The 23,786-nt window shown below is 35.7% G+C and overlaps 3 protein-coding genes across 9 annotated transcripts; 1 reads left to right on the top strand and 2 right to left on the bottom strand.

Moving 5' to 3' along the window:
* Nucleotides 1–2,691: 2,691 nt before the first annotated feature.
* On the bottom strand, nt 2,692–16,751 carry LOC116425919 (uncharacterized protein CG3556). 6 transcript variants are annotated; one of them, XM_076374231.1, is made up of 7 exons: nt 15,905–16,498; nt 15,421–15,540; nt 15,072–15,312; nt 14,756–14,997; nt 13,941–14,366; nt 11,447–12,001; nt 2,692–7,138 (listed from the first exon to the last, which is right to left on the bottom strand). In XM_076374231.1, the coding sequence occupies exons 1-7, from the start codon at nt 15,966–15,968 to the stop codon at nt 7,077–7,079; spliced, it is 1,710 nt and encodes a 569-aa protein (XP_076230346.1). In that variant the 5' UTR covers nt 15,969–16,498; the 3' UTR covers nt 2,692–7,076. The 6 variants fall into 6 exon arrangements, with proteins under 6 accessions (XP_076230346.1, XP_076230349.1, XP_076230345.1 ...); XM_076374234.1 differs by lacking the exon at nt 15,905–16,498 and adding an exon at nt 16,519–16,751 and having other exon boundaries at nt 2,693–7,138; nt 14,756–15,003; XM_076374230.1 differs by having other exon boundaries at nt 2,693–7,138; nt 14,756–15,003; nt 15,905–16,495.
* A 1,158-nt stretch (nt 16,752–17,909) lies between these two features.
* Nucleotides 17,910–19,514, top strand: LOC116425856 (sperm-associated antigen 7 homolog). 2 transcript variants are annotated; one of them, XM_031974082.2, is made up of 6 exons: nt 17,910–18,069; nt 18,174–18,332; nt 18,409–18,476; nt 18,562–18,650; nt 18,720–19,057; nt 19,122–19,514. In XM_031974082.2, the coding sequence occupies exons 2-6, from the start codon at nt 18,254–18,256 to the stop codon at nt 19,250–19,252; spliced, it is 705 nt and encodes a 234-aa protein (XP_031829942.1). In that variant the 5' UTR covers nt 17,910–18,069; nt 18,174–18,253; the 3' UTR covers nt 19,253–19,514. The 2 variants fall into 2 exon arrangements, with proteins under 2 accessions (XP_031829942.1, XP_031829941.1); XM_031974081.2 differs by having other exon boundaries at nt 17,916–18,082.
* Nucleotides 19,515–19,534: 20 nt separating this feature from the next.
* Exo84 (exocyst complex component Exo84) lies at nt 19,535–22,838 on the bottom strand. The gene is made up of 8 exons (XM_031974080.2): nt 22,338–22,838; nt 21,910–22,271; nt 21,535–21,837; nt 21,317–21,464; nt 20,731–21,240; nt 20,522–20,652; nt 19,980–20,396; nt 19,535–19,850 (listed from the first exon to the last, which is right to left on the bottom strand). The coding sequence occupies exons 1-8, from the start codon at nt 22,402–22,404 to the stop codon at nt 19,644–19,646; spliced, it is 2,145 nt and encodes a 714-aa protein (XP_031829940.1). The 5' UTR covers nt 22,405–22,838; the 3' UTR covers nt 19,535–19,643.
* Between the last annotated feature and the right edge of the window lie 948 nt (nt 22,839–23,786).

The raw sequence follows: 23,786 nt of genomic DNA, 5'->3' as shown, positions 1-23,786 counted from the left end.
TGTTTTGTTAGGGAAAATTCAGTTTTATGTATTTGATCTTAGAAAGAAGATTAATTAATGATATATTGGCCATTGTTTTCTGTAATCTTTATTCGTCTAGTAAATACGTCATTTACGCCGGTCATAAAGACAACCCCATCCTTTGACTAGAAACAGAAATAAAAGTCATCTTCGGACCGTACGCACTTCAACTTTCGATAGTCCAAAAACAGAGCACAAATTTTTGGGCTTCCGTGGCGTTATGTTCAAGCTGGAAGTTAAAATCAAAGCATAGTGTCGGAACCGAATTTTATCTTCATTCATAATAAATGTTTATTTTTAAAAGTTTAAAACTTAAAACACGATAGCAATTTAAAAATTTTAATTCAATAATGGTTCTCGGTTGCTACCAAAATCGACTGTAGCATACAATGAACAATGAAAGAATAAGCGTGTCGAATGGAGTAACCGAAAAACGACAGAACTTTCTTGCCAACTAAATGTATACAGGGTGGTCAAATATGTGGGTATGGATGTATTTGAGTGTGAGAATAGATACATTGATGAGTGATGAATGTGTGTGCAATAGATGAATGACGCGACTGTATGCGTGAGCACGTTTCGATTGAATGTTCAAAGCATTGGAATATTTTAGACTAAATTGATTTTCTCTATATTGATTTTTATGTTAATAATGTTCGTTTTCTATGAATCTAGAATATTCCAAATATACGTGAAGTTAATGCATGGTAATGAAAGAATGTTCTAGAAAGTGTGCGAGTGAGGCAAGAACATCTAAGTATATAAATAGTGTGTGCGTTGTTTGATTTGTTGATTGTTTTATTGTGAGCTGTGATAAAATAATTATACCTTTTTTTAGGTTATATATAAAAGGCGAAATAACGAAAATGTAATTATTCCAACATACGTTCCCTTGATACCATACGACTTAAGTTTGAAAGACTTTTTATGTAAGGAGAAATTTATAAATAGTTTAAGATGGTGAGCAGTTTATAAATAGTTGGCTAAATTTGTATGCCATGTTCTACTATCCATAAGGATGTAAAACCACCATACACAGGGTGTCTTATTTTAATCTATAAATGTTTGTTATATAAAACATGTCTCAAATGCAATTTTCTCTTTTTTGGAGGGGCAGTGATTTGGTACACTTAAGTTGTCTCTAACTGGACGTGTATAGGAAATACGAAGATCACTACTATTGTTTCGAGTATAAACATTCAATCTTTTCTGCGTCATTCGATGCAGATCATTTTCCACAAACAGTTGTTAATCTTTCTACGCCGAAAACCATCAAAACAGAAAAATTGAATTGGAAACATTTTTTCAATAACGAATAGTTCCGAAGATAATGCAGTTACAAATTAGAATGGAATACTCTGCATAATTATAACAATATAAACAAAATTAAATACATTTATAAGAATAAATAGTTATAAATTCTTTTTTTTTCTTAAACTATTGATAGAGACAATAGTCAATGACATACCTGTAGTCTTTTCTTTAATTTCACATCGTTTAATAGTTCCCTTTGTTATGAATGAAAAGTACGTTCCAAAAGTAATGATTAAATGTTGCGTGTTTTTAGGAATATATTATTATAAGTGAATTAAGGTAAATATACCAATAACAACACTGTGGAACAAATTTGAACTTTTTTTGTGTCTTACAATAATCACTAGGTTACGTCCAGTTTCGAAAAAACTGGGTTTTTGTAAAAACAGCCGAATTTTTCAGAGAACCAAGTGTTACGTGAAAACTAAAGACGATAGGCAGTTAAAATTTGTCGTAGAAAATAGAGGAGACTTGCCCGAATATGTAGCTATACAAATTTTGAATTTTGCGTATTATTAAATGTTTGTAAATGATGATCAAAGTTTAAAAAAGGGTAGATGCGTAAACTTTGTACACACTTCTGTTAGATTTCTACAAAAAGTGGTTTGGCTAGCACGAATTTGCTATGCACCATTGGATTCTGCAGACATTTCTGAAGAGAAATCCCCCCGCGGGAAGTATGAGAACGGTTTTTCTTTAGGACACGTTAAAAAAATGTCCGTGAAGAACGTGTGCACGGAACTTTGGCGCCACACGGCCACCGCTCGCCGGCCACAACTATAGACCTGGACCCCGGTCACTTCTTATATGTATATATAATCTTTAATTGTTTTATAAATTTTCATCTTACTTATAAATCCGTCTTACTTAACTTTTTGGTAAGGGTAAGAAACTCTATAAGATTCACCTAGTGGCTATTACAAGACAAACATCGTGTTCCACAGTGTAATTAACCAGTTGAGACTATAAGGACGGTATATTTATACTTATAATACAAATATTAAATATTAAATATTAAATATTAAATATTAAATATTAAATATTAAATATTAAATATTATATATTATATATTAAATATTAAATATTATATATTAAATATTAAATACTAAATATTAAATATTAAATATTAAATATTAAATATTAAATACTAAATATTAAATACTAAATATTAAATATTAAATATTAAATATCAAATATTTATATTTATATAACCTTAATTGATTAATTATTGGTACATTTAAAATTACGTAGTATTTTATTGGTTCACGATGAAAAAGATGTAGAGAAACGCTATATAATTTAGATGTATAGCCACTTGCTTGCTAGAGACGAGTTAAGGTAGAAATAAGAAATAAAACGGAAAGATGTTTTCATTTTATTCGGAATATCCTATATTCAATACATAGGGTTCACAAAAAAAGTTATGCCTTAAAAACATTTCTAGCGTAGTATCAAAAAATAATTCTAAATTTCGATATCTGCTAGTGCGTATTTACTGTACGATTGACCACAACGATCCTAAGTAGGCAGCAAAAGTTATTGAAATGTTACTAACTATTGGATAACGAAGCATCATTTCGACCCATGATACGTTCCCTTTGTACGTAGATTTCAAGCAGGAATTACACGTTAAGGAGAAATCTCATTTTTCTCGATGAAAAATGTGGACTCTTCGATAGTTTTTCATTGAAAAAATTATGAATGTCTGTTAGCTGTAATTTAGCATGTGTTTTTACTATACTTTCATTAAGTTTCGTGAATTTCTTCTGACTTTGATAGCAACTAAAATGAAAGATTTTCTCAAAGCCCTGTATCGTATACACATAGCTATCATTTGTCCTACACTCAACATAAAAAAGATATTTCTTGAAAAGTGGTATCTGTTCAAAATGAAATGTACGATTTTACTAACAAAAATTTCCGAGTTCTTGTTACTTAAAAAATAAGTATACACATTATTATCTTGTCTGTGACAATAAAGGAACTCTTTTTTAGCAAACAGATCTCAAATTAATAACTTTTCTTGTAATCATGTCAACTGATAAATGAATAAAATTTCGATCTATGCGCCGTAGAAACTACATTTTCGAATAACTTGAAATGAAAGAATTCGTGAGACTTGATAAAAGTATAATCAAATCACATGCAAAGTTTTAACTAAATAACATTTATAGTTTTCGTTACAAAAAATGTCAAAGGATCCATACTTTTCATTAATAAAAATGAGATCACCCCCTTGAATTTAACGCATATTTTATTTTGCACGTATTATTGCTACTTCCGATGATTAACCCTGTATTCGCCATACGAGGGTTAATTAGTATGTTGATTCTCGCTGTTTAATCGTCCAATTATTATTATTGACCGTGTGCTTAGAATACGATACATAAGTACATATGCACATGCAGTGACTCACGGTTCGCAAAAGGGTGCATTATTTAATAATGTGGTTGAATTCGAACTTTAAATTAAAATCAACCCTTAACTACCGATGTTGGTCCCAGGGACCAAAGAAGGATATTTATCAATGGAATGTGTCTCAGAGAAATTCACGAATAAATCTGATTAGAATAAGTATTGTTAACTTATTTTTCTGTTTTAATTGATAAGGAAGATACATTTCCACTATAGGCCGAATATTTTTCCGAATGCAGTATAAAATTAACAAATATCAACCTATAAATACAAATTAACAATGAATTTAATAGTTTTAATAATCGTTTTACAACGAATATAGCTTGTAATTTTTTAATTACAATGATTTTGAACTTCCACTTCTGAGCATGTAAAAGTTTAAGTTAATTAATTACCTAATTTTATTCGGTACTTTACTATGCACAATGAAATAAATTAACAAGATGCCAATATATTGAAATGTAACTTCAGAGTCACACAGATTTATAGAGGGCTAGGGAAAATCACAAATAATACTTTTTTTCATTTTACCAAAACAATGCTGTTATTGCATGATTAAAGTGCATATTGCATTGTAACTCTTATTTACCTCAGTAGTTAAGAGTTAACAAAAATATATCACAGAAGGATAGAAAATGAGAGAGTAACGAAGACAAAGAAATATATATATATAATCACTTAGTAGGTATAATTGTTATGTAAAGATTATATGAACAAATATATGTGTCACTGTGCATATAGATTTCGCACGATTGTGCGAGAACCGATATATTTCATGGAATAAAGGCATCGACTAACACGAAGCAAAGAGAAAATTCGTTGTAGTCTACGTATAATGCGCTTCCCACTTTTGTTGTTAACCCTTTAAGTGTTTCACCTATTTTTAAAAACGTATACCTATGTGCCTACTTATTTTTAAGCGATGACGAGTATACTCGTCAAGAATAGAATGAGTTTACTGGCTATAAAATAAAAGTGTAGTATGTATAACAAAATAGCAAATCTTTTTATTGGATTTTTCAGAAAATTTGTGTCTTTCCCGGTTAAAGATTCATTAACATTATTTATAGAATTTACAGTACGATTAATTCATAAACGAATAAACAATCAATATTTCGAATTATAAATATTTTAATATTAAATAATGAAATATCTGGAAGAGAAATATCAAAAATTTAATTTATTTTTGTAAAGTAGAATAATATTCTGATCGGAAAAATTACCGATTGAAATAGTTGATTCATTAATATGTTATTTATTAACTTAACCGTTGCATTTTATTTACTAATGTTTAGTTGTGGTTATTTCAAAATGACGAATATCTTTCTTGTTTTGCTTAAATTTTACTTTAAATAACGGAAGCAAATTTTTCTTCTCAATAAAGAGTATAGCCGACATAAAATAAATTGCCATTCCCTCAAGACGGGTATAATCGTCGCCGGGTAAAACGAATAATTGTAATTTTTTTATGACGAGTATACTCGTCATAAAAGAAAAAGCTGCTATCCCTTCGCGACGTGTATACTCGACATAAAACGAAAAAATTGTCATCTCTTCACGACGAGTATACACGACATGAACATTTAAGGACTTAGAATAACTTGGATCCATCGATCAATGATCCCTAAAACCCAACTTCCCCTTGTCCAAGAACAAACGTCGACGCCCAAAGGGAAATTACACCAAACGCAATTTGATAATTTCATACTTTATTAGTTTAAAGTGACAAAAAAAAGGACCGTACACATTGCGACGTTAGGCAACTCATGGTAAAACGTTGAATCGAAACATATATGTCCTTGGAGGAATTCGTTATTGCTCGTTAGCGCAAGTAATCGATCGTTGTAAAGCAATACACGCAGCAAGAGATTAAGGAGCGGGTTAAGTTGCTAATACGTATAGATGCGGGATTTATTAAATATCAATTGATACGTTGTTCGTCGATACGATATCGCCATATCATTAAATAGGTACAACGTGGTTGTGCATTGCAGTTTCATAGAAAATGTTATGCATTTAGCTTAAGTTACGATACGTTACGATACGGTACGATACGGTACGATACGATACGATAGGATACGATACGCATGGCGTTTATTCCGTCGTCCCATCAACATGCGCGTCAGTTCCTCTTTCATTATACAGGGTGCGTCCTAAAAATCCGACGAATGCTGTCAGAAAACAACCAAAACAGAGCATATAAACAAATTACCTTTACTGTCCTTTTAGAGTAATCCTCATCCAACTCAGCACACTTTTGGCAACCTGTATAAAGCTCCTAGAGACTGTCATCAAAAACCTTTTTAGAAATCGATCACGGAATTCTATCACGCCTTCTTGAACAGCTAACACATACCCAAAACGTGCCTTTTCACGACTCTTCTCAGACGTGCAAACAGAAAGAACACTTTCCCAAATGGCCTACGGGTCTACAAGCAGTGCATCTTTCATGAAAATTATCCATCATATTTCCCTGACTTAGCTCCTGCAGGACATTCCTATTTCCTCTCCTGAAAAATGCCATTAACCAGTCGACTGTGTTTGACGAGTACGCACGCCATCTTGAAACCCAAAATAACAGTAACTTCTTCAACAATCAAATACTTATTTCCTCGAATGAACATGTAATTTTTGTTCATTTCTCTTCAGCTTTTCATTCCAATGTATGTAGGAGCATCTGCCCTGCGTTCGACGCGTATACTCGTCACTGGTTGATTTATTACACAACCCACGAAGGATTGTTTGAAACTGAATTCCACAGTGAACTGATTAAAGGACACGTTTCGGGGACATTGCGACAGCGATTCTGCGATTGATTCCTAGAAAGCCCTCTGCTGACAGTTTGCGGGAGTTTTTACACGCGTTGCCATAGGGTGTCCTGTTGGGTAGAGATTATTTTGGTGGACAGTAAAGGTTGTTCGTTTACGTCTTCTGTTTCGTTTGTCGTCTAACACCAATCACCGAACGTTTCGGGCACACCATGTAAGTCGAAATGTTTAGCGTTTAACCGATCCCGGCGAATCGGTGACCCTATCGGAGCAGAGTTTCAGAACTGTCACTGCCAGCTCTACGTCTTCGGCATCTTCCGAACAAGTTGGCGTACGAGGGCTCCGTACGGAACTATTCCTGGAAAACGTGGTGCACGCGTTCCCGTGCACGCTTGGCGATGGCAGTGAGTAGAGCGAGCTTTCGTTTTCGAGCGACTAGGAATTTCTATTCTTTGTTCTCTTCGTTTGTTCGGTTTCGCTCGCGCGATTCGCTTGTTTCTGTTTTCTTCTATATTTCGAAACTGTTTCTTACGTCGCGCGTCGATGCTTCGTTGCTTCTTATAGCCTCTTATACCAGAAGAGATAGTGTTCACCCTCGCTGATTTGCAGATCGTCGACGCCTGAAAGTTGGTTCTTTTAGTGGATTTGCTGCGGCAACCTCGGTGCTCGACAGTCAACCCTTTGCACTCGTGTTTTTCATTTAAAATATTTAGATGCCCATCAGTTAGAGAACTTTCTTTGAAACTAACCAATGTGGTAACGTGCATGAATTAAGAAACGAATCTATTTTATTTTTATATTTCAGGTATTGATGTATTATACAAAGCTTAAGCTGCGGATGCAGGGCGATTTTAACCCAATTGTATACAGTATAAAATGCGAAGTATGTACAAAATGTATATATCATGATCATACGATACATACAACTACTTGTATATGTACTAATGTACTATTTGTTCTTAATTGTAATAAATATTATATATACATACACATATGTATATATGCAAATAATAAACATTTGTTATGGGTTACTTTGACCCTGCATCCGCCTGCCGCTATATTACATCTGAGAGCCACCTTTCGAGTGCAAAGGATTAACACTTAGGCAACCGCTTAAAAAAGACTATGACTATAACGTTTCTCACTAACTTTAATTTCATTTAACTGATTCGATTAAAAACTTTGTTCTATAACAGCAAGAAAGGTCTTTGATGAATTGCTAACAACCCCAATTCAAGACTTATTAAATGACAAAAGAAGAAATGAACGAAATAAAACGCAATGCGTTACAAAGAGGAAAGTAGGAGATTTGTCCATTCGATTGGCTAAGTGTTGAGGATTGCGCCGACGTTAATACTGTATGTACATATCGGTGATTATATAATGGTCTTTTGAGGATTAATAGTCGAGAATAATCAAGCGTTCAACTTTTAAGGAATTGATGATTGCGTGAATGACAACTGTCGTATATTGTTGGTTTGCAGTTAAACGTAATGTTTACACGTCATTTAAGAATTTTCAACTTGAAACTAACTAAAGATAATGAGTAGAGTGTGATTTTTACACGAATTTAAATTTTTAGAGACATATTTGTGTCGCTCATTAGCCAAATCTGTCAACTCCAGTTTCTGAATTTTTTAAAATTTGATAGTCAAGGCACTCGATTGGCTCTTAATTGTTTGTATTTGGAATATAACATAGAAATTACATAGAAAAAACTTATGAAATTTCTTTTTGATATAATATGATAATTGAGAAGTCTATTAATAGGTTTTCGGTACGTAAAGTGTTAACAGATCGCTATAAATAAACTTCAATAGTAGAACTTTCAAGTATTTAATATGATTGACGTGTAACTCCTATAAAAATTATAGTACTTTTTTTTCATTGTTGGTGACATTTATATAATTTCACTCACATTGCATTATGTAAGTGAAATTATTAATTTCTTAAATGACTTTAGATATTTAACGCTTTTGTACTGTCAGTAGTTACAAATTAATGAAATTAAAATCTTTGAATGTTAAAGTGAATAAATTGCTTAAGGCGGAGTCTTACTTTTTCCGATGAAAAATTTTGATTCTTTAGCATTTTTTTTGTTAAAGTATGAATATGTATTAGGTACAATACTGTATATGTTTTTACTATACTTTCATTAAGCTTCATAAATTTTGACAGTTGGATTTCTTCATAAATACAGATTCCACAGCTCATAAATCAAAATACTATTCATCTGACAATTGACATGGCATCTGATATTGATAACATCTAAAATGAAAAGTTCTCATAGACCATATACATGTAAATACCAACTGACCTACAATCAACTAATAAATGTCATGTTTCATAAAATGATGGTTGTTCAAAGTCAAATTTTCGATTCTACTAAACAAATTTTCTGAGCATTTGTCAATTAAAGAAAAATGTATACGTATACGTGTACGTGTTATTATCGTGTCTGTAGGTGGAACGATGAAGGAACACCTACTTAACATAGTTAAAATCTCGAATTGATAGGCTTAATACCTTTTTTGTAATTTTGGAATTACAACGCTATAGAACATTTACATTTGTGTGTACAAAAGCTGAGGTTCATTAGTTACTTAACCTCATTCACCATCTTGCAATAAAGAATTGAATAGATGTCTTCAAAATCATACCCAGTTGTAGTCCAATTATACATCATCATATTTGATTCGCATTTCACATAAGTTTTCTCGGTTTTCATTGATCTTCCCCTAATCAAAAGGAACAGTCCTTTTTTGTTTCTCGTTATCGTAAACCATTTACGGATAACGATTCTTTAAAATATTTTAAACCTTCAGCAGGAGAAACTAAATTATATATGAGTAGCTCAGAATAATGGTGGACAACAAGACTTCAACGAGGATTTTTCATTTTAGATGTTATCAAGGTCAGATATTACGTCAACTGTCAAATGAGTATCGTTTTGATCTATGAGCTTTACAAATTTTATTTTCACCTGAATTTTTTAAATTAAAAAAATGCACGAAACTTAACTCCTTCAGAGCTGACGCTCATTATAATGTAAGTGCACTGTTTTACTGCTTCAATGTCTAGTAGAATATTAAAACTGTAACAGGCAACCTGCTACACACCTTTGCTTCGAGGCTATTCTATCGAACAAATAGTACATTTTATTTCTATCAGAAAAATAGTAAATTTTATTTCTATCAGAAAAATAGTATATTTTATTTCTATTAGACATATAGTATATTTTACTTTTATCAATAAAACACTGCCGCCACTTTATTCGAAATAATGTCATTACTGTAGGAATCTTACGTTAACCAAGCCGGCCTGCAGCTCACAAGTGAAGAGGGGCAAGGGGAGACAACCACTCGCGGCGCTCAGCCCGATAGAAATGGCGGACTTAGTTTCGGCGCGTCTTTGTTACTGGCCGGTCCGCGAACTGAGGTGGGGCGTACGGCCGAGTTCCCTTGCCTCTCTTCACTTTTGAGCGACTGGCCGGCTTGGCGAACGTGAGATCCTTAGGTGTAGTGCATTCAATGACAGCCTTACGTTGTTAGATAAATAAATAGAATTTTATAGAAAAATCAGATGTGATGGAGTTAATGAAAGCATACTAAAAATATGTGCAAAACTCACAACCTCAAGACCTTCATACCTTTTTCTACAAAATAAATGCCACAGAATCCATATTTTCAACGATACTTTAAGTATGCTCCTTTACAGAAGTTTCGACTGAATCGCAATAATATCATATCTTGTCTAGTACATATAGATTTTCTCTCGAACATCAACATAGGTGTGGCTAGTTTTGTTTAGGTGCAAAGGGAGGGGCATTTACCGTATAATTGTCCAAAATTGATTTCAATATTAACACGTTGAATGCTGTTCGATTTCACAGAGCAAAATACTCAAAATGGAAAAAATATAATGTTAAATCGTTTGATTGAATCACGCTATTACCATTGCATGTTTATCTAGCTGAATACAACCGCATTAGGTAGTATTATTTATAATGTACAAATGTTTTCAAGTATTCATCGTTTAATTAAGTGAATTACAGTAATTTGATTTGGTCGGGGGTCATCGGTGCCTCCCACGGCATTCAACGTGTTAATACAACTTGTCGGGAAGAGTACACGTAACCTGAGAAGGTCGAGGGCTGATTGATGTAAGCCGCCGCCGAAGCGACGAGCGTGCGGTTATACTTGAGCTCTCTCGCGGACGCACTGATGAATATAGAATTCACTGTTTAGTAGCAAAAGTTTTTTCCGTGAGCAACATATACAGGAAAACGTTGCTCGAAGTCATGTCCCCAACAACACATTTTAAAATGATTAAAATCAGTACAGTACATCGATAGCTTCAGCAGTAATTCGATTTAACTGAGGGTCACCGGTGACCCCTATGACATTCAACGTGTTAACACTAGAACTACCGTACCAGTCAAAATGACTGATTTCGATTGTTTCGTCTGGCAATTATTGATATCTTAAAAGCGTTGAATATTCGAAATGATCTTGAGAATAAACAGGTTCACTTGAATACTATAATGAACAGTGGTGGCTCGCGTATAGGCACTGTGGAACTGCAGCACCCTCGATTTCCACTTGATATTATCGATAACATTTAATATAATGAGTCCTTTTCTCTTGAATTATTTCTTTACACTTGTACAATATATAACCCTTAAGCTTAATGTCAGTAGCCATCCCCCGGTTTATGAAAAGGATACAAACATTTTAAAACGAAGGCTAAACATTTTCTGGAGCAGCACCCCCACTGATTTTAGCTACGAGTCGCCACTGATAACGAATGTCTGAACAAACCGAAAATAATCTATCGTTAGAATTTTTATAGGGATTACATATCAATCGTGTTGAATCCTCGGTAGTTCTAGTGTTAAAGAAATAAAACTCACGCCTTAACGAACGTACCTCCAGGGGCAACCAGTTGATTGCCCGGCGGCGTAGCAGGATCCGGAGGAGATGGGAGCCGGTACAGCAGCCAGTAGTGGTAGGACACTGGCTGCTCCATGTAGCTAGCTATCGTGTGGACGTAATGTCCATTCGGCCATTCGGTTGCGACAAACTGAAAATGCGGCGACATATCCGCGGCGAGAAGCATTACTTCGTAAAACGTTTCGTTTCTCGGCGCTGTCACCGTCAAATTGTACATCTCCTTCACATCGCTGCCGACCCACAGAGTGTAAGAGACGTTGACCATAACAGGCGCTGTAGTACCGACAATCACGCCTGTGTCCGTGTTGGTCGTGTTCAAAGCGTTCCCCGCACTTCCTTCGTTGCTGTTATTATTGTTTTCCTTGCTACCGGCGTTACCATTCTTACCGTTGTTCCCGTTGCTAGTGCTGTTGCCGCCGTTACCATTATTTCCGACACTACCGTCGTCATTGCCGGCACTTGCGTTACTCAGGTTGTTCGCAAGTGTGGCTGACAATGTCGTTTCGCTGTGATTACTGGAAATCGTTGGCTCTGCGTAAGAGTACAGAAACAATTTAGAAAAAGAGGGTCTTTTTTAACTGAATGGTTTAGGGTTTTTTTTTTTTTTTAATGTAAAAACCTGTCAGAAGGGATGCAATAAATTGGAGTGTAGTAGAATGCTTCGGAATTCTTGGGCGCGAATGGAGGCTGTTTCGGATTGAGTAGATCAGTGGTTTTCAAACTTTATGTTATTACGTTTCGCATTAAAAAGATCCAATCTTGTCGGCTCTTTTCTCTTTAGTTCATAAAATAATACATTTCAAAATAATACATTTTAAATGTTAAAAATGTATTAATACAAGAAGTGAAAAAAAACGTAAATTATATTTCTGTTAATTTTTCGCGGCTCGGTTATGTATACTTATTAGCTCATACCGCGACTTCGCTCGCATAGTTATTAATATTATTAATAACACGTATTTGAATTGTTGTAAATATTTGACACCCTGTATTCTAGACCCCTTACATAACTTCAACAACGGTAAAACATGCGTTGAATCATTTGTTTTATAGAATATTTATACCAAGCTTCAAGTTAATAGACCAAATCACTTGTTTCCATGCGAACTTTGACACCCTGCTTTAAGTCCTTAAGAGGTGAGTTTCGAAAAATCCTTTCTTAGTAAGTCTGTACGTTATGAAGGAAAGGTATTTTATACAAGGTGTCCCAGAGTAAGTGGAAAATATTTTGGGGGTGGCTTCAGCATATTAAAACAATAAAAAAAGGTCAGATGAACATATGCCCTGTTTATAGATAGATCCGACCTGTGTACGTGGATGCACGAGGCGAAATGAAGCGAAGACAATAAGAAGATTCCATATATGACGTCACAAAATCATTCAAAATGGTGGATTCTGCTTGAAGCATAAAACTTGAAGCGCCAATGTTGGTCATTGGCAACCGACATTTCCAATAAAATTTACTTAGTATTACGAAATTATAATTTCCAGTTATAAATATAAACTTTCCATTAATTGGGAATTACAAATGTGAAATAAAAATGAGAAACTAATTCACAAAATATATTAAAAAATTATTTTTCCGTTAGTTATGTTTATGTATTAGATTATCTGATAGGTTTTACCACAATTTTCCTTAAAACTTCCCTTTTATTTCTTTCCACATGTGACGTCAGATGCATGATTTTATCTTGGCTTCAAGGCAGTTACCTAAATCCGAGTCCAAAAGTGAACGGTTTATGTGCGAGCCAGCATCCATTGCCAAGGGCTAGCGGGGGATTTTGGATAATCGAAGGAAACTATGTACACATATACTATATCTGAGAAAAAGACAGCGATGCCAATAAAGATGTTTGTCAAAATTGAAGAGGACGTCTCGTGATTTACTTCTTCCATGTCTTAGAATGAAACTTTCTTTTCAATGTCTACTTCTTCACTAATGTAAAATGGCACATATAGTAATTCCGGTCGAGATGGCCCGATCTCATTTACATTGTCAAATATCTATATTTACAATTGCTTTTAACGGTATATTTAATCTTGCACAGAGGCTTATTTTACTATTCTTTCTACATGAATCTACTTTCATAAATATATTTCCTTTTTGTTAGGTATTAATGGTACTAACGGCGTAATAGTTCTTTTAAAAAAATGGGCCATCTCTCCCCGACTTACCCTACTTCACGTCGAATTGGTGAGTTGGCTCAGGCTAACGGGTACTACAGAAAGTAAAGTAACAAAACAGGAAAAAAAAGAGGAGGATATTCCGTAAGAGTCAGTGAGCGAGTGAATACCATGAGACAATGAATCAAATTCAGCGAGTCTTCTTGTCATAATTATCATTTTTATTCCTTTTTGTTTCATAAACTGTTATTGTTTAAACCTTGCGAGTCTGCTACCCTTTACCACGACACCACCTGGGATTCACCCTTTAAAATAATCCCTACAAGGGAAAATCGAATGGACTCACCGTTGCCGTTACCATTAAGGTTAACATTGCCGTTGCTGTTGCCGATGGTGGTGAGTCGCGGTGGCGAAGTGTCGGCGAGCCCTTGGCCGCAATCGAGAGACCTGATGCTCGCCAGACCCCGCGGGGTCACGCCAAGAAGCGCTTCCGCGGTCGCACGAACGTCACCCCCGAAAGAACCGTCGGGTCTCTGCTGACTGGTTAACCATGCCAGAACAGCGGATCTGTTCCAATTGTCCGCTGACTCGTTCTCCGCTTCCTCTAGAACCTGCATCACCAAAGCCGTGGTCCGCAGATCTCCAAAACTGCCGTCCAACCTTTGCTGCTGCGCCAAGCCGACCGACGGTTTGCGCATAAAGTGATGTAGATTCCGGTGTCTGTGATCCTGGACGATGCACTTCAACGCCAAGATAACCATTGCCACGGTATCTGAAAAACGAGGTCGTGTAGAAGCGAACCACTTCTATTTTGTACCTGAAGTGCCAGCAACTCGATAGCTGACTTTATATTCTCTGTTTTCTATTCCCTATTCTCTATTCTGTATCGCACGTTTTATATCCTATATTCTATATTCTGTTTTCGATATTCTACACTGTATACTCTATAGCCTGTACTCTACAATCTACATTCTACATCGAATATTCTACATTCTATTTTTTATACCTTATACTATATACTCTGTGTAGCCTGCATTCCGTATTCTATGTTCTATATCTTATATTGTATATGCTATTTTCTATACTGTATACTCTGTAGCTGTTACCCTATACTCTATGTTCTATATTCTATAGCGCTAATTGCCAACATACGACGCTAACCGACGTTATGATCCTGGGCGGCGGTGGCGATGTCCAGCAACCGGCGTATCTGCCTCTTTCGCACGTGAGCTTGCGCGTTACACGCCGCCAAAGTTGTGAGGGCGAACTCGTAGTCGGTCGGCGGTTCATGGTGTTGAAGCGTCCCAATCAGATCGTGACCATGGAACTGCCTCGGGTCCGTACACATCGCGTTCAACGCGAGCGTGTAACGTGCCAGTTGTACCGGTGAAAAGCTAATTTCCCTGTGCCTGAAAAGTTCACGAAACCAGCCATCGTTTTCTCAGGTCCGGCAAGTTCGCAGGATCGAAATCGTTACCTCCAAAGCAGCAGCACTATCTCCAGCTCCATTTGTTTGCTGCTCAGCTGTAACTCGAGCGGCACCGGAGGCGCTACGTTATCCTCCCGCGAAAGGTTGCCCAATCGAACCACCAACAGAACTCGGTGAGTGTCGTTTCCCCAACCTGCATCCTTGTCGCGCTGGCTCCACAGCCACGCAGTGCCGCGCTCCAGAATATTTTCCGCCTCGGTGTCGCTTGAACCAACATCCGGGATGCTTCCTATCGATTGCTACCCATTAGTTCCACGTTCAGTTAATAAAACGAAGGACAACGATAGAAACATCAGAGACAACTGTCTCGGAATCGCGTGCACGGGATCGTGGATACCTTCGCAACGAACCAAGTCCAGGATGCAGGCCGAGAAGAGAACCATCACGGCTGCCATGCCAGCTCTTCCCCACATTTTTACCCAACTTTGGACGATACACATAGACTGGTCGATGCTTCCTGGAAACAGACGGAACTAGATCCCTGTGGTTTACTCGATGCCTTTGCATCGCCGCCTCGCGACCACCACTGCGCGCTTGCTTACTTCTCCGCTCGAAGCTAGCGAGCTTCCCCCTGTCGCGAACCTTCCGGCCGAGCGATTACGTCGGAAACGAACACGATTGGCACGATTGTCGCGAGATCACCGGTAAATACTACACGAGGATGCCTCACTTGCGTCGGTATCGCCTGCGGAAACACTACTGGGAATAACACGATATTGCGTGGGGGATCGATATCGCGGCACCCGTCGTCCTCCGAGGCAACGCACGGTATATACACCCATACTTGCTCCCCGACTACACGTATAGGTAGATATGTGTACCTGCGCTCTCCTTTTCCACGCTACTGCCCAGTTTCCCTCTCTTTCTTTCTACTTCTGCATCCATCACCCACGCCCCGCTAGATTTCCGGTAGCGGCAGCAGCAAAGCCACAGCTACAACTACTTCACCCTCGCTGCGCAACGTCTTCCAATCCAACCAACCCCATCCCATCCCGCTGCGGCCTGTTCTATCGTCGCATGCACTACTTATATTGTTGTATAAGTTTGGCGTGTCCTCGATCCGCGTTTCCGCTGTAGGTCTACAAGCAACGGTGAACGAATTCGACGATCGACGTTTTCACGATTTTATTCGTTCACATACGAAACATGGAAACCTAGCGAAAGATGAAAACAAGTGCAACGACGGCGATAAGAGCGGCTATAACGTCGCGACGGTAAACTCGTAAAGTAAACCAGGAACGGCTAGAAAAATCAATGTACCCGACGTCGGTGCCGCAACAGTCTCGGTAATGTTTAGTGGCACTGGAACGATGCTCGGTTTTATAGAACGTACGGACACACACGCGCGCATCTCTCTTTTCGATTCTTATGTAATACACCTGTGCGTGTGGAGTTGCACGGCGTATTACCGTGTACGCGTATCCACTTACCTTACCGTTCACTGGGTTCCGATAAAGGTCGTTGCGTTCGTTTCGTTGCGCACGATTTGCAAGCACAACGCGCGTGAACAATCGTTAACACGCAGGGAAATCGGGGCGAACGCGTCGAGCCGAGTCCATGGCCGACGAAATTGACGCGAGACCCGAGAGACCGATGCGACGAGCGTGTAAGGGATGCGAAGGGCTTCGAGGTCGCCCTCTTTCTCCCGTTAAACACTGTGACTCGGCGCATCCCCTCTACGATCCTTCTTTGCAAATCGAACGAATCCCTTCCCCGCGACAACGAGAACTCTTCTGTGTCTAGTCTTGCGGCTCGGTTGGTACGGACACGCGATTAGGACAGGGTACAATAAAATTCTTGAAATGCACATTTTTCGGAGCGAAGAAATGGCGAGATTTCCGGAAACCTAATAAATCTAATAGGTCTGAAATTTTGCGAACAGCTCCATTTTGCATGAAAATAATGTTTGCGAAGGTCACCCCCTGTAATTCCTGAAACTTCTGTAATCGAGCACCCTTTTGCTATTCCTTTCGGCGTTGTCCAGTAATTTCGTTATTGAAATCTTAATATGTTGAATAAGAGAAATATTTTAGAGAAATTCTATTTTATTTGCTTTAAAATGGAAATGCGTTTGAAAATATTGAGATTGAACGACAAGACAGCAATTAGCATAATGGCCGATTGTCCTGAATCGACAAAACTACTTTATCGATTGGTAGTAAATGTTAAAATTGTCGAAATGTAAGTCTGTGAGTTCGAAAATAATCAAGCGTCTTTTTTCTTTTCGTTCATTAAATTAATTAAATATATTTAAATTTAAATTATAAGATACATGCTCTCGTTATATTCTGACGCCAAGTAATCCAAATTAAAAATAGCTATATATCCGAGTATAACAAATTTAATTTACAATGGCATGATGACAACATATTGTGACAAAATATGTGTATGTAAACAAATGTCTGACGAAAAATTGTTTTAATAGGATCAGATTTGAATTTAATATAATTACGTAGTAACAAAATTTTATATATTCGTTAATAATGTACTGGTTATGTTGCATTAAAACTATAATAATGTAATCTTTAATTTGAATAAGTTTCAATTCATTGGCGTAATCTACTGCTTAGCGGCTGACAGTCCATAATACCACCCATGATATCTGGCATATATTACGTGACATGTACGTGAAAATAATTGAAACTCGGAAAGAGAATTCTTTACATTTGCTGATTTTACCAACTTCAATCGTCGACTCGAATATAATTCTTATACTCACCGCTCTAAATCGTAGAGGGTATATCAGAACGTCTGTTTTGTTACACGATCGGTATTTCAGATCTTCGGATTACACTATCATAAATTTGTGAAATGTCGGTAACGTCGAGCACGACACCGAGATGATATAGAAGTCCTAAGGACCCTTGAGAGGCCTTGATAAAAACATCTATATATACAACATCTGTACGGATTCTAAGTTTGTGCTCACATATCCAAATTAGTGAATTATTGGTAACATCAAGCAAAACGTAACTATATTATATACGTGAGTTTTTAAGGTACTCAAAAACTGAAGAAAATTTCATTGCATGCGATATTTGTATATGTATACATATTCAAAGTTTGTGAAATACGTATCTAATTTCGCAGGTTCTCTTTTTATAAATAACTTTTCGAAACATTATAAATTCCATTGATATATAATTGTCAACGTATAATTCGACGAAATAATGGATTTGCTGGAATCTATCATGAATTCTATGGATAAACCGCCTACAGCCAGTGATAAACAAAAAGCATTGATGAAAAGTCAGTTACAAGTTAACCTATATTGTCAATCTTTGTAAAATTATTTTCTATTGACAAAATAATTTCTGTTGAACAGAACAGAAAGAAGAATATCAGAAGCGGCAAAATGCAGAAGTGGTAAAGTTAAAAATTTTTCGAGACAAGGTTTGAATGTTTAAATTTTTATATATTGTGTTTATTTTAAAAATATATCAAATATGCATTATTGTTCTTGTTTCTATTTTACTAGGTGGAAACAAAAATTAATAAGTTTCTTCAAGATGATGATATTAAAGAATACAAGTTCCCACCTATGCATCAAATTTATAGAAGTATAATGTACATAGAAAAAATGGCAATTCAATTCAAATTATAAATGAAATAAGTAATATTGTTTTTATATTGCAGACACGATGTTGCTGAAGTAGCAAATGTATGGGCATATTCTTTTGGCGAAGAGGATATCGATCGACATATAATGATTTTCAAAAGAGAACACGCTCCATCTGAAGATCAATTAAATGCATTACGAAGAGGAGAGGAATGGAATGAGGAAGTAGCTAAAAGAATTACAGAAGAAAAAGAAAGACGAGCCAAAGAAGAAATAGAAGCTGCGAAAACTAAGAAACGAAAAGACAACTTTGTACCAAATAGTTTTTATAAGGATAAGTATCAACATTTAATTGGGAAAGAAGCTGCTTTGGAAGCAGCTAAGAAAACAGAAGCTAATAGTAGTTATGGCTGTGGTAAGTAAATGCTGTTTTTATCGATGGTTTAAACACTTGTAGTTAATTATAAATTTGATTTCAGTTCCAAGCGAAAATAAGAAAGATCAACGAAGCATAGAGCAGACATTAGCAGATATTCGTGCAAAGAAAAGAAAATTAGAAGAAAGTGGTAACACGGTCACAACAAATTTAGAAAATAAAGACAAAAAATAAAATAGTTCAACATTATAATACTTAATGTATATCAATATACCTGTTTAAAAATTTTAAATTCTATATGTTAAGCATGAGATAACTCAGTATGATGCAATGTGCGTTTACATTTAGCTGTTCATTCAGTCATTTTGACATATGTAACACAGATTTCATTCATTTAATGTTAGTATTATTCATGTACCTGTGATAGGTTTCAAAAATAAGTTGTTTTTCAATTTAATGTATGTATTTACTTAAAGATAAAACAAATTAATTTATATATTGACTATAATACATTCATTACGTACTGCAAATTAATGAAACATTCTATATTTTTCTTAAAATTACAGTTTCTCTTACACTCCATTATGTACAATAGTGCAATATTTATATATATATATCAACGCAGTTAAATATATTCCGTGGTCAAATATTTCGCTACTGATGTCCTAGGCGCAGGTTTGGGTTTTGTCACAGATAAAGAGTCAAATACGATTTGCTCTTTTAAGGCCAACAGTTTTTTGAAGATTTGATTGGTTGTCGATTTATACAGCTCTAGTCCTCTCGCGATTATAACGTCCCGAATGTAGGTTGCGTTATCATGGACCAACTGCTTCTAAAGTTACCATGAACGGAATAAAAAATTAATTATTTAGAAAATATAATACATTTTAAAGGAACCTGAACAGGTCGGAAATTATGACAACTGAGCATGATGTGATTAGAAGAAAGAACAATTCGTTACCTCTTGCTTTAATTTCGGATTCGTAAGTGACACAATAACATGTTGCACTTGAACTCGCATCACTGTCACTAAAACTCCGTCTATTGTAGCCATGAGTTCTGGTGTAGCAACGTTTAAACAATCTTCTAAGAGACTGACGTAAATTTTTGAGAAAGCTAACGTATTCTTGGTTAATGAGATCCAATACTCATTTGTTACGTAAGAAGATGGTACTGTTATTCCAAGATCGTCCATCTCAGATAGTAATTTCTGAACGTTTTTGCTTGTTTCTAAATTAGTCGGCCGCCAAGTATCTTCAGCTATGTGCTTTTTGACTATATTAACATATTTTTCACCAGAATCTTGTATAGCTTTGGTCAACGGAGATCTCAGTTGACCGTCCAGTTGATAACGAAAATCCATTCCAAGATGCGTTAACTGAAAATTAAAATACACAATTATTAGTTTATTTATATTTATATATCATACTCATATATCAAGTTTCTTTTTACCGAATATCTTATTCAAATGATTAAATAAAAAAAACATTGCGAAGATTGTACCTGGTCACAATGACATCGAACGGCAACAATACACTCTACCAACGTACTTAAAGATACTTGGGGAACAAAAAGTTGTTTAATTAAATGCGTCGTTAGATGTTTAACTTCTTGACTGCACCACACTACTAAACCTAAAACCGAAAAAAAAAATAGTTAATGCGAAAAGAACATTTTAAACGTTAATTTCAATTACACTATATTTTAATTACCGGATGTACAATTTGCAGATTGTGAAAAAAGTTTTTGAAATTCTTTAGCAATTTCTACGATGTTGCTAAACGCGATTGCACTAAGTTGCTTCGTGTAAGCTGTAATGGTTCCTTCTTTCTTAACTCTTTTTAAACGTGCTTTTAGCATAGCAGTACACAGTCTTAAATATAATTGACAGGCTTGAGCACTTCTGTTAAGTTGTATTAATAGCTTTACTATACGCCGTGCACTTCTTAAACCACCGCCTTGAAGTGATTTTGCTTCCGCACTTACTTCAAGTTCCTTCGTTAAAACATCGACCAGAGATCGTCCTCTGTCGTTTACTTTTGACTGTATTTCAAGTAAAATTGGCGTGGTTTGACTATCTTTTAAATACGTTTTCGCCTTCTCTAAAAGGCTATAAGCTTCTTCAAAGTGACGTTGAGCTATACAAGAATCCAAGTCTTCTGCAACTTCTAACATCCATTCAGGTGGTGGTTCAAACAATTCTGAATCTATATCATCTATACCTAGAAGAAAATGACTGAAAAATGTAATTTATCTTAATTTCACTCAATATTGTGATATTACAATTATCAAACGTACCTAGGGTATTGGAATCAAGAGACATCGAACGAGAAGGTGCTATTTTTTCCTCTTTAGACCTTGTATCGGTCTGTTGAGTATCCCCATTTGGATTGTCTTCAGCTAATTTCATTTTTTTTGCTTGCTCACATTTATCCAGCCACTCTTTCTGTAACAAGTATTGCTATTTGTGTTATGTTCTTTGCAAGTTTATAAACAATGCATTTTAAGATACTAACTTTACTTGTTGCAGTTGCGCATTGAAATACTCTGGTATCGGAAAATGCTAAAAGCTTGAATGCTAATTTCACTGTTCCTAGATCTCTTACATTAACAACTGCTAGACTTTCAAGATTATAAACTGCTTGCATTTTATATCTAGGTGGTCCTCGTCTATTTCCATTTGCCAACCAAGAAGAGATCATTAATATGTCATTAAATAAATATGCATGAACCCTTTTCAATGGTGTTCCCTCTAATGGATCCAGCTCTAGTAATGAACCTTCATGTAAGCACGTACGACCTGGTGTTTCAGCTAAACTCTATAAAGCAAATCTGAAACTAATTATTATTTCTTGTTTTTAATCAGAGATATTGAAGTTTTATTAACTCACCATAGCACCTTCTACATTTTCAAGTAGTTGTATCAGCTTTTGCTTTTGTTCCTCTTCTTTGGAGGTAAATTCATTAGTACCTTCTTCTCTAGATTCCGATAGATCTTCAAAAATAACACCCGTAGTTCTAGTGGATCCTAATGTGCTCAATAAGGAACGTTGTTCACTTAATAATTGTGACAACTGATACATTTCACTTTCTAGATGTGATATTTCCTTAGCGGTTTCTATAAATTGCATATAGTTTTGGTAAACATTACGCTTGAGCTGCGCAGATGTATTATTTGCAAGCTCTTGAATCTTGGCACGTTGTTGCCTCAATTCATCTGCACCAACGCATTGTGCGCTTAATTCTTTAACAACTGAAAAGAAACCAAACTGTCAGTATATTACGTGTTTAGTTAATTTATTTATAACGGGATACTCACATTTCTCTGGACTAAAATCTTCAGTAGCAAACACTTTTGCTAAACTTTCAGCCATCATATAATACATACGTATTTACTATTTACTGTTTTATTCAAATTTCATTTTACAGATTATCAAATGTCATCTTAACTACTACAAAATAACGGGTACAAAATAAGTAAAACACGTCAGTTATAGTACCATCACAGAAAATTTTTTATAGAGGCGTTTTACAAGACTAATTTCTAGGGCGCATGCGTACGAAAATTGCATCCAATGAACACAGTTATAAAATTATTGCCACAGACGATGTGCTATATGGATTGACATTGCAACTTACGGGACTCCGCGTCACATATTCTGGATTGCCGACTGCATGAAAAAATTATACTATAGTTATTTTGTGATATTTATTGGTTGTATAACATAATATTTAGTAACTATTTTAACTGTGAATTAATTACATGTTTATTTGCTATGACGGACATTAATGATATGAATTAAATGTTTATGACAACACCAGATTTAGTACTATAAAAAATGACGATTTATTTTATAATATTCTCTGTCGGTAATGAAGATTCTTCTGCCGCTACAATCAGTCGTTTTGTTAGAGGGCAGCTCTACGCTTAGCACTAACTTTATGTAAATTTATGTAAATTTTATGTAAATTCGGTGATTATATAGTTTGAGGTGTTCCCCGTTGATTTCGTTGATTTTTGGATATGTTGTCATATATAAGTGTCACTATTTCTTAGATTCTGAGGTAACCGTAAAAAACTTTTCAGTTGAATCGAAACGATACGTTCCGATTGCGAAATATACTTATATCAATTCTCTTGGAAGGGAGGTCTCTGGCTTATTACAAATAACATTGCCCGATGATATTAATAATGTTCTCGTTTATTTGTAATAAATAAAGTACAAAGAGTAAGCATGGAGTTTATTTTCCGATGTGATACAAAGCTTCGATCCAAATTATCACTATCCAATGATGTGAACTACCATTACTTTGGTTATATTTGATTCTATTCAAACGAATTAACGCAATGTTCGTGTCGCTCCGCTTTCCCAGATATATTTCGATGGTCTTCCCAGTGCGGACGTAGCGAATAGAAATGAATGCATTTTGTATGTAGAAATTAATGTCGGGCAGTTTCCAGATACAATTGATAAAATATTCATTAATCTCCTTTGTGCTATTGTATTCATAGGTCGTTTCGTTATTGTCTTTCTGCTTTTCTCGCGTCAACAGCACTAGAAACGCTCCGTTCAATTTCACGTCAGTGTGATTCTCTATGATTATTGTCTAGCTTTATCCAAGGATCGTATAAAATAAGAGTGATTTGAATCGAGTTATCCAAATACAGCCACTGTACGGTATCCTCTTTCTTGTAGTACAAGTACAGATTTCCGAAAACTGCGATGACGAGTTTGTTCAAACGATTCAAATACGAATTTCTTGATTT

The sequence above is a fragment of the Nomia melanderi genome, chromosome 2, assembly GCF_051020985.1.
Source record: "Nomia melanderi isolate GNS246 chromosome 2, iyNomMela1, whole genome shotgun sequence".
Lineage (NCBI taxonomy): Eukaryota > Metazoa > Arthropoda > Insecta > Hymenoptera > Halictidae > Nomia > Nomia melanderi.
This window is presented reverse-complemented; position numbering and strand designations above follow the sequence as displayed.

Coding starts and splice junctions, on each gene's coding strand:
- Exo84 (XM_031974080.2), bottom strand. CDS start 22,404: ATGTATTATATGATGGCTGAAAGTTTAGCAAAAGTGTTTGCTACTGAA. Junction 21,838..21,909: donor AAAATGTAGAAGGTGCTATG/GTGAGTTAATAA, acceptor TTTGCTTTATAG/AGTTTAGCTGAAACACCAGG. Junction 21,241..21,316: donor TCTTGATTCCAATACCCTAG/GTACGTTTGATA, acceptor ATTTTCTTCTAG/GTATAGATGATATAGATTCA.
- LOC116425856 (XM_031974082.2), top strand. CDS start 18,254: ATGGATTTGCTGGAATCTATCATGAATTCTATGGATAAACCGCCTACA. Junction 18,333..18,408: donor ACAAAAAGCATTGATGAAAA/GTCAGTTACAAG, acceptor TCTGTTGAACAG/AACAGAAAGAAGAATATCAG. Junction 18,651..18,719: donor CAAATTTATAGAAGTATAAT/GTACATAGAAAA, acceptor TTTATATTGCAG/ACACGATGTTGCTGAAGTAG.
- LOC116425919 (XM_076374230.1), bottom strand. CDS start 15,968: ATGGATGCAGAAGTAGAAAGAAAGAGAGGGAAACTGGGCAGTAGCGTG. Junction 15,313..15,420: donor GGACTTGGTTCGTTGCGAAG/GTATCCACGATC, acceptor AGCAATCGATAG/GAAGCATCCCGGATGTTGGT. Junction 12,002..13,940: donor CCTTAATGGTAACGGCAACG/GTGAGTCCATTC, acceptor ACTCTTACGCAG/AGCCAACGATTTCCAGTAAT.